At 40.7% G+C, this 10653-nt stretch overlaps 1 protein-coding gene and 1 non-coding gene across 2 annotated transcripts; one reads left to right on the top strand and one right to left on the bottom strand.

The window, feature by feature from the left end:
• Positions 1-331: 331 nt before the first annotated feature.
• Positions 332-1570, bottom strand: LOC112083493 (uncharacterized protein At3g60930, chloroplastic-like). Its single transcript, XM_024151523.1, has 3 exons — positions 1391-1570; positions 1023-1203; positions 332-933 (listed from the first exon to the last, which is right to left on the bottom strand). Exons 1-3 carry the CDS (start codon positions 1568-1570, stop codon positions 332-334), a joined length of 963 nt encoding a protein of 320 aa, XP_024007291.1.
• A 7185-nt stretch (positions 1571-8755) lies between these two features.
• On the top strand, positions 8756-8863 carry LOC112083656. Its single transcript, XR_002897792.1, has one exon. It is a non-coding gene; the product is annotated as a small nucleolar RNA R71 (small nucleolar RNA).
• The last annotated feature ends 1790 nt before the right edge of the window (positions 8864-10653 follow it).

The following is a 10653-nucleotide window of genomic DNA, read 5'->3' as shown; positions in this document are numbered from 1 at the left end:
TTCCCATTTGCTGCCGCAGTCTCATTCCGAGCTTCATCGAAACGACGTTCGACCTTAGACAGGTCTGCCTCGTACTCAGCCATCAGCTCGTTGATAGCCGCTACAAACTGCAAAGAATAATATGTGTTAAACACTTAGCCAGAATACGACACGAAAAAAGTAAGGAAAAATAAACAGATAGACCTTGGTGCCTCGCTGTGCCATCGCGCCATAGGACCTCGGTCTCCTCAGCTGCTCGGGAGGAGGAAGACGCGTGTTGGCGTTGTTAACACGCAAAAACATCACCGCCGAGGCATCCGGGTCGTCGACGACCAGTTTGCGTGAAGCGGGATCACCAGACGCGGCTTGCGTTTCTTTTTGGGCGGCTCATCTTTCTAAACAGCCACGCCTTTCCCTTTCTCAGTGGCTGATCGTTTCGACCAGCATTGTGTTTCTGTAGATGCGAAGCCGGGGGCCTTGACGACTTCGGGAGAGCCAAAATAGCCGAGTTGGAAGGCGTTTTGCTCCAAGCCGCAGAATCGTCTTTGGACGCCTCAGGGATGATCTCGCCCGGTTCCACCTCGGGCACCACCTCCTTCTCAATCACCTCGGTAACGTTTGCCTCCACGGCTTGGATCGCGCCTTCCCCTTCACGGCTTGGCTGATCATCTTGAGGGATAGCCTCGGCCTCCTTTTGAGACGCCTCGGCGGCTTGTTTTGCAGCCTCTTCCTCTTCACGCCTCTTCTTTTCTCTGAGAGTGATGATCACCATTTTTTCCCTTGTATCTCCAGAAGAATTCGAAGACGAAGAGCTAACAGGTACTCCGGCGAAAATGGCTCGCGCTCTTTCCACTCTCTCAAACGTAAAGTGTTTCCTCCAATTGATTCTCCGAGCCGCAAGAGTATCTCGAACAACGAAGAGGTCGTCAGGAACTGGGGGAAGAATGCTCTTAACTGCATAAAAACACAAAAAACAACCAGTTTAGTGAGGGAAAATCGTACCATTACAGCTCCGAGCCGAGGCAAAGCTTCGGATCGGCTACCAAGTGGTCCCCAAGCGGTCTTGGTTTTTTGGACGAAGTCCTCGCCAACCGACGCCTCATTCACCAAGACATAGAAGAAGCGCTCGGTCCAAAACTGATCTTTGCTTGGGAAACCGCCTATAATCCGGCGATTGGACTTGTTGGAGATATAAAATCTACCTCCCTTCGGAGCCTTTCTGATCTGCAACAAGTTTAGCAGATGATCCAGCTCAATGTCGAGTACGCATTCAAAACCCCGAACTAGGATGCCGATAATATGCCGCAAGCCTCTCGAAGAACGCATATTATCGGGAACCAGAGGTACTCGAGGATAACTCCAGGGATCGGGAACCAGAGGAAACAGAGCTCGAAGAACGCCTCGTTGTTACCTTGAAACACGGCTCGGCATCACTAACAGAAACGCCTCGCCTTTGCCTTGGAACATGGCTCGGTACTATCAAACAAGAACATCCTAACGGTTCGACATCTTTACACAAAACGCCTCGTATTTTATTCGGCTCGGCGTAGCTTCCACAGGTCGCCTCGTCGGTAATAAGACGCCTCGGCATTATTTTATCTCAACACGCTTCGTCACAAGGCACGGTTCGGCACTATATAGAGACCATGTCACTAAAAACAGCTCGCCATTATCTTTGAATGGCTCGGCATTTCTCTTCAAAAAAGCCTCGTCAGCAAAAGCTCGTTATTATGCTCCGTTAAAGAACGGCTCGTCCGAAATCGTTTCACAATGGCCTAACTCGATGGTTTATCCTATGGCCAGGAGCAATGAACCTCATCACTCTCGTCTCCGAAACTGACGAGCTGGGGGGCTAACTGTTGGGGTCGGTTTCACCCCTCCTTGATCTAACCATCTCGAAAATGACCAAGTACCAAAGAAAACCGATTTAGCGAGAAAAACCGCCCACCAGACATGAACCGAGCCGACCTACGAAACAAGTGGGCCGATCCATGTTCATCAAGGCGAGTGGGCCGAGCCGCGGACAAAGACAGATGGGCCGAGCCGTGAAGAAAATAAAGAATGGGCCGAGCTGTGCAAGAAGAGGAATGGGCCGAGCCGTTTTCTCATGTGTTGGGCCGAGCCGGTTATTCAGATGGGCCGAACCGAAGCCTGGAAGGATGAAAACCCATAAATACCCTAGGCGAAGTATTGTGACGGCAGCCGCACGAAGCGATAAGGAAATATTCCGAAAATCTCTCCTGAGATTCTTGGCTAGGCGGTTTAGAGAATTATTATAAATAGACGATTTACGCGATTCATTATGTAACTTTTGCAACCCTAAGCAATAGAGACTAAATACTTTCGCAACAATAAAAACCTTCAACGATCTTACTGTTCTTGTGATAAACCCTAGAAATTTCGGATCCTTTAAGTTTTCCTTAACAAATTTTTTGGTTGTGCGAGTTTTGGCTCACACAAAGATTCAGAGATCTAATGCTAAAACAATCAACAAATGGCAATGGCGGCAAATTGATAGTAGGAACTTTGCAATTCAAACTCAATTCCTCAAACTACTCATGTCATTGTGGTACTTGAGGTGTCAAACCAATTGTGGATGTCTAGACACTAGTTCTATGTGAATCTATCCTAATCTCAAGTCAAATAGGTGAAGTGATGTTCAAACAAGACTAAACTATCAAGATTAAATAAGAAATTAAACTAAACAATTAAACAAGATAAAGATTCAAATAAGATAAAAAACGAAGCCTCTAGATGTGATAATTGATTAGGGTGCTTTAAATACTAGACTAAGATGCTAAGACAATCAATTAAATATTTCCAGTCAACTTAGAACTCTATACAAGATCAATTCTTTCCCAAGACAATAATTACAATCTTAATCACTATTCAAACCTAATTCCCATTAGTGTAATAAAGATCAAAATGCATTAAGGCTCAGTTCTAACATGTCATTTATACATCAAACAATCAATTCCATCATGATCAAAGCAATAAACCCTTAATTAGTTCATTCAGACATTTCATCAAAACACTTTGTGGGTGGTGAAATGTCTTAAATCTGTACTAAACTGATTATGTGAATTCCAGCATTAACAACAGCTAATTAAAGAAAGATGAATCTAGCTCCTAAACATCCTAATCTAGCATTTAGGCACCCTAATCTACATGCCTAGAAGCTTATAAAAAGACTACTCACTAATCATGCTTAACACACTAAATCTTTTGCAAAAAGTGATGTTAAGCATGATTAGAAGTAAAGATGAGAAAAAGATGATAAAAAACAGCTTAAGATTGATTAAACCAAAGATATCTCTTAACAAGGTCTGATATTTCACCAAAGGGGAAAAAAACAAAAGAGGAATGAAAGATGTCTCCAAATTAGGTACAAAAAAATATTTATATTTTGTGTTCTCGAACTGGGTCAGCCCAGGACAAACTGGGTACTGACGCGGTTCAGTTAGGTAAAATGCTTTGCTGCGGCCACCTATCATCCGAAGCACTATTTGGAGGAAGTCCTTATAAATTCACTCGCACATTGCTCCGGCTCATCTTCATCCATAGCAACTGATCCGGAGCAGCATCATCTACTATGCTCCGGCTTGCTCCTTGGCCGTAGCACCACCCAGAGAAACAGCTTCTAAGGATGATCTTCAAGATGCTCTAGATTACTCAAACCGCAGCATGACTACCAAAATGGATCACAGGTTGCTCCGGATCCTATCCAACCCACAGCACTATCTGGAGCAATCACGTTTTTCTCAGGCCTGCTCGTTCCTGGAACGTCATTAACTCTCGAAATACTCATCCGGATGACCTGATTAAAACTTCAGAAGAAAGGTAATTCAATTTACTATAACATTTATGAAGATCTTCAAAGCATCCAGAGAAATCAGTTCCTTCGTCCGAGTGGTTCTTTGAGGCGCATCGGTTTGGTCTGGAATTTGACTGCGAGACAGGTTTAGGTTTAAATGGCTGTAACTTTCTAACCACTGCTCCGGATCATCTGATTTTACATTCATTAGAAAGGTAGCTCGATTCTATACATTTGAAGGAGTCGGAGGATGAATCGAAGTGGAACACCTCCGTCTTAGACATTCTTTCAAGCGTGTCGCCAGGTCAAGAGACTTGTCAGAGAAACATGTATCTTTTTCAGCTCTTTCTTCATTAGTCTCAGCTCATTTGCCCCCAAATACCTCCAAATTACCTGATAAACACTCTGAATATGTAAGACTCACTTGGACCTAATGCATGGGACTTAAAACAAGGAATAAAATGCATGCTAAACATGGTAAAATATGAGTATATCAACTCTCCCACACTTGTCATTTGCTTGTCCTCAAGCAAACATAATAAATGATAGAAAGAAGTTTGAAAGTGGGAGTTCATATTCCAATAGTATCACAGCTAGAAGTCATGCTCAATGTTCAAGTTCCTAATTCTAAAATGCTTCACAAGGAATGTACTCCCAAAGAGTTAGCAATTTCCATCTCTGCATGCATCAAGTATAAGCCTTAACCTACACAAAACCTTCTTATTCTTCAGCCCTTTAACATTCATTCAAGGTTTTCAAGTGAATCACAATAATGCATACTCAAACTAACAAGCTTGGCTAAGGGTGAGATTATGAGATAAAAATGATCTCATTCATGCACATGTGGGTTCAATTCAGCACAAGAGATCTCTCTTTGAATGATCAAACTTTGGCAAAATACTAAAGGTAAATAACAACCTATGCATACACGGGTAAGAACTCATCTGCCCCAATGCCTAAGATGTCTCTAACCTATTCTTCTAAAACCCCAAAGTATCACACCTAGAATACCCTCTCTCAAGGCTTTACATTGCCTTCTTAACCCAATTTCTCTCTTCACTCTCATGTTTTTCTCACTAGGGTATCCTCTCAAAACATTGGCTGGTGCTCTTTCTTTTCACATAGCTCTTTTCATTTCTTAACTGGCCTCTTCTCTAATCAAATTTGATTCTTGAGCCTTTTGGGCTTCTTTTTTTCTTTTCTTTTCTTAACACTTAGAGGCTTCACTTTCTTTTTAAACACATAGAGCTTTTCTTTTTAAACCAGACACCAGCCATTTCACTTTTTGCAATCCCCTAGTTCTCACTCCTCTCCATTTTTTTCACTTTCTCTCTCAGCTCACTCCCAATGGATTCTTTCTTTTCTTGCTCTTTACCAACACTCTTTTCCCCCACACTTATCCATATCCAATCTCTACTAGCTCCTTGATGATGGAACTAGACAACCCGAGACCTTACCCTTGTCACTCTAAACCTAACACTTTTTTCTAAGTTTAATCCAAGGTGACTTCTCAATCACTCACAAACAATTTCACTTGAAAGAAGGTTGAGTTCAAGGTATGGTAACTGTTACAAAGATGGGAATCAACTAATTTAGCTAAGAAGAGAGTGTTAAAAAGGGAGTTTAGCTCAAATATGTATAGGTTATCCACAGGCTCATTTAACCATGCATCACATGATAATTTCAAATCATGTTTAGGTTCCACTTGCTAGGACTGAGTTCAATTAACAAATTCCTTCAATTAAGACTCAAACAATGATGCAGAAGATCCAAAGTTGGTTCATCCATAGTTTCATTTACTTGTGTGCATTAGAGAGCTAAGAATTTGGGCATTGAACAAACTAGCTAAGTGTGATACTTATGCATGGAAATCTCATCATTACTTTTACTCCCAATGCATGATGCAAACCTATATGAAATGCAATCTAGACTTAATCCTAATCATGTAAATACAACTAGATGATTTCTTTGTGTGGGAGTTTTTTTTTCTTTTTTTATTGTGTGTTTTCTATGCACATAGATGAATGCATGGTATGCATGAGACTCAAGGTGCTAAATCGAAAATAAGAACATAGAAAACATGGTTAGATAACACTAAACCCCTCCCCCACACATAAATTACACAGTCCCTTGTGTAATAGAAGCATGAGAAAGAGGAAAAACAAAAATCCATGAAAATGAAGAAAAGGAAATGCTATGTACACTGTGTTTTAGAGTGTTACCAGATGTGTTTTTGATCGAGATGGGGAGTGGAAATGTCCATCAGAGGAGGCTAAACATCACCGGAGGTGTATTTGTTTTGATGTTAGTCCTTGCACTGATCTGAATCCACTTTAGGTGGGTGTTCAAGGCATGATTTTGTGCATCTTTGCCTTTGCTCCGGCTTGGCTCTACCAGCAGCACAACCCGGAGCAACCATTTCTGGGTTCAAGCTCTGTTTTGCTGCGGATGTACTGACCTGGAGCATCATCAGGAGCAACGTTTTCTGGAAAATTTTCATCTTTGCTCCGTCTCTTTCACCCGGAGCACCATCCGGAGCAACACTTTCTGGGCAAGTGTTTGGCTTTGCTCCGACTCATGGTGACTCAGAGCACCCCATCCGGAGCATCCTGTCAAATATTTGTGCTTGGCATTTTTCTTTTGCTTTGGCTCCCTTGATCAAGAGCACCTGATCCAGAGCAATCACTAAACCAAATTCCTTGGCCAAATCTGCTTTGATCCGGGTCACTCCTCAGCCGCAGCACCAGCCAGAGCAATCACCGGATCACTCATTTCTTTTCATTACTTAGGCTTGTTTCTCACTTGTTGCAGCTCCTCTCCACTTCTTATAAAGGCATGAGACCTCCAAGACACTTACAAATTGAAAAGACTCCACAAAACAGATCAAAACATCCTAAAAACAAATCAAGAAAAGCATTAAAGAATATATATAAGGGATAATATGAGATTATCTATCAAGTTCACTTTGTTTTAAGTCACTAAGTTTGACTTCTCATACTCATTTTAGTGAGGGAGAGGAGGAGCAATGATGCTCTTTGTCTTGTCCATGAACTCAAGCTTAATGACCTTGTTTATCAGCTTTTGAACACCATCTGATCCTTTTTACTTGAACTCTGGTGTGAGGTTTGCTCTGACTTTAGCAAATGGTCTTGATCCTCTATTTCCTTTAACCTTGTAGTCTACAGCTCCACCATCAAACTTCCATGGAGTGAGAGTTAAGACTTGAGAAGAAGATCCAAGGTTGAATGGTTTAGTACTTTTTGGACTCTTTTCTAGGGACCCTGAACTATTGCCCTTGTTGTTGCCAATCACTTTCTCATTTGGTGTAAGAGATAAAGATTCCAATCAAACTTCATCATCAATGAAGAAATCCCCAACTTTAAACTCAAGATCAGGTCTTACTTGGGGTTCTTTCTTCTTCTCAACAGCTGCAAGGGGTTAATCTTCTTCTATGGTTCCAATACTCCCCACATACTTCATCTCATAGTCCTTAAACTCATCAACTTCCTCAGTAATAACTTCACAAAACCCAGTAGAAGGAGGCTTAAAAGGATAAGAGAATTCATCATCTACCTTTGTAAGCACCACTCTTTAAGTGTCAAAGTCAATTCTTTCCCATGTGGTGTTCAGAAATCGAGTTCCAAGAAAAACAAGAAGCTCTTTAGTCTTCTTCATCTTCATGACTACAAATCAGTTGGGACTATGCATTCACCAATCTGTAGAGGGTAGTCTTCAATGATTCTATATGGTTTCTTTGAGGAAGAATCTCCAAAAGTAATTGAAGTGGGGTGATGCTTTATAGTCTTGATCCATATAGCCTAGAGACATTACACTAATGCTTGATCCAGAATCACACAAAGCATTTTCCACTTTTAAGCTTCCAAGAGATCATGAGATGGGGTATTTGCCTGGATTACCTAGCTTGGGAATAGATTTGGGCTTCACCTTGTTGAATCAGTGCTAGTGACTCCATTTTTGGTTTTTCTTGAACTATTTTCTGTCCCTTCTCTTCAGCAATCTCAGAATCATTCCTTTCCATAATAAAACAAGCTGCCTTCCCACCTTGCTTCTTAATGTCCTCATTGAGATCATAGAACATGTTCTCAAAGTCTTCTATGATGGAGTCCTCATCCTCATCAGCCAGGTGTTTCTCAGTTGAGACTGTCATGAAGAAGAAATTCATTTTCTTGAACAGCAGCATAGTTCTCATCATTTGAGAAGATGGCCATTGCAAAACTCTTTTGGATTGACAACAGATTTGCCTAGTAAGGATCCTTGAGTTTGAGAAGTGGAGTGTCCTTTGTTGTTCTCAAGAGTTTTGACTTTGGAAGCTAATGTTACAATCTGAATAATGAGGTCAGAATAAGAAGAGTCCACGTTGTTGTGGATCTCTGCCATTTTCTTTCTGAAATCCATGGCACCAGTTGCTTGATCTTTGATGACTTGTTGGAGCATGTTCTTCATTTCTTGATCTTTATTCCCTTGGTTCTGTTTTAAACTTTGTTGTTGGGGAGGGACAAAGCCTTGTTTGTGAGTGTTTTGAGGGTAAAAGTTCTGGGTGAGGTAATTCTTGTAGTAGTTAAAGCCCTTTTGGTAACCTTGCTGGCCACCTACAAAGTTCACCTCAGCTGTGATGTCCTTCGCTTGAACATTTTCCTGAAACCCATGATTAACATCTCCAACAAAGTTGATTGGCTGATGAGAAGCTAGGAGAAGTTTATCTAGATTCTCATCGAGAGATTTGATGTCTTCTCCTCTCCTCTTCAACATTCACATCTCTCCTTTGAGTTTCTGTCAAAATCTGACCCATAAAGCTCATCACTCTGAGCTAGATTCTACACAAGGGTTATGGCTTCATTTACTTCTCTGGCCGTGAAATTACAATTTGAAGCTGTGTCCAATAGGAGTCTAACCTTTGGTAAAGCACCTCTGTATAAGGTGCTTTGTAGCTGTGCATCTGAGAATCTATGGTGAGGGCATTGCATGGAATACTCTCTGAATCTTTCCCAAGCCTCACAAAATGATTCATGGTTCTTCTGTGTGCAACTTGAGATTTCAATTCCTAACCTTGCTGTTCTTGATGAAGAGAAGAACTTAGTCAGAAATGCTCTTTTGCATTGCTTCCATGTTGTAATTGATCCTTGAGGTAAACACTTTTCACATTGATGAGATTTGTCTCAAAGAGAAAAAGGGAGTAGCCTCAACTAGAAGCTATCCTTACTCACTCCATTTTTCTTTGTTAAGCGACAAACTCTATCAAAGTTGTCAATATGATCCAATGGATCTTCTAATGCTAAGACATGGAACTTGTTTGAAGTACCATATTGATCAAGCCAGACTTGATTTCAAAACTGTGGTCAGGTGTTGGAGCTTGAATCCCATGTCTCTGACCCTGTGCATTGGCCTCATCACCAGCTCCTACAACTTGTCTTCGACGTGGTGTTGGAGCCTGTTGCTGAGCCTGGTGGTTATCATTACCACCGTGAGCCTGTTGCTCTTGATCCATACCAAATCTCTCAATGTGTACAGCTCTTTCTCTTTCTCTGCGTGTTTGACTTCTGGTGTGCATGCACCTACAAGAAAGACAGAACTTGAAAGGAGATCAGTAAACAAAAGGTAAAAAGGACTTGATCTCAAGAAGATTCAGACATCTAATGCTAAAACAATCCACAAATGGCAACAGCGCCAAATTGATAGTAGGAACTTTGCAATTCAAACTCAATTCCTCAAACTACTCATGTCATTGTAGTAATTGAGGGGTCAAACCAATTGTGGATGTCTAGACATTAGTTCTATGTGAATCTATCCTAATCCATGTAAAATAGGTGAAGTGATGTTCAAACAAGACTAAACTATGAAGATTAAACAAGAAATTTAACTAAACAAGCAAGTAAACAAGATAAAGATTCAAATGAGAAAAAAAGACTAAGCCTCTAGATGTGAAAATTGATTAGTGTGCTTTCAATACTAGACTAAGATGCTAAGATAATCAATTAAACATTTCCAATCGACTTAGAACTCTAAAAAAGATAAATTCTTTTCCAAGACAATGATCACAATCTTAAACACTATTCAAACCTAATTCCCATTAGTGTAATAATGATCAAAATGCATTAAGGCTCAGTTGTAACATGTCATGTATACATCAAACAATCATTCCCATGATGATCAAGACAATAAACCCTAACCAGCTTATTCACACATTTCATCAAACAGCTTGTGGGTGGTGAAATGACTTAAATCTGGATGATATCACCGTATTTTGACCATTTTTATGGATCGTTTTGAAATAATTTTGTTATGTTTTTTATTGCTTTATGCTTTCTAGTATTTGTAGTTTCAAGACTCTTTTCAGAAAACTAGGGTAAAATCTTAGCAAAATGGATAGAATACCAGATTTTCAGCTCAGAGTCAAACCGTCAGAAGTTCACCATCAAATGAAGACTTTCTCACATTCTGATACAACTCAAATTTAGAGATCTTAAAGATGGAACAAACAGCTTTCCATCACACTTAACATCAAGACAATCCTACGGTTCAATCAAAAGTTATGTGAAGAGCAAGATGTCCCGTCTACCAGCCGACAAGCAATCATGACCGCGGCTAGCATCTAGTTCACACCGGTCTCGTTCATTCTGACCGCGGATATTGGTCTGTTCGGCCTAGAAGCCCATTTCCAAGACAAAATCGATTCCTTCATTTGGAGAAACCCTAAATGACACCCAGAAATATCTTGAGCACTATAAATACATGTTATAGGAACCCTAAGTCGTATGCTTATGAATACTTTTTAGGTTTTAAGTACTTTTCTTTCTTTATAGTTGTTTTAGGTTTAGAGAGATAGAGATCCATCTCTTGAA

This window comes from Eutrema salsugineum, unplaced genomic scaffold, assembly GCF_000478725.1.
Source record: "Eutrema salsugineum unplaced genomic scaffold, Eutsalg1_0 scaffold_6, whole genome shotgun sequence".
NCBI lineage: Eukaryota > Viridiplantae > Streptophyta > Magnoliopsida > Brassicales > Brassicaceae > Eutrema > Eutrema salsugineum.
Note: the sequence above shows the minus strand (reverse complement) of the source record. Positions and strands in the feature narration are given on the sequence as shown.

Excerpts from the sequence above, each read along its gene's own strand:
- LOC112083493 (XM_024151523.1), bottom strand. The coding sequence starts at position 1,570 with ATGCCGAGGCGTCTTATTACCGACGAGGCGACCTGTGGAAGCTACGCC. Across the intron at positions 1,204-1,390 it reads ATGCCGAGCCGTGTTTCAAG|ATCAGAAAGGCTCCGAAGGG; the intron begins GTAACAACGAGG and ends AACTTGTTGCAG. Across the intron at positions 934-1,022 it reads GACCGCTTGGGGACCACTTG|TTAAGAGCATTCTTCCCCCA; the intron begins GTAGCCGATCCG and ends GTTTTTATGCAG.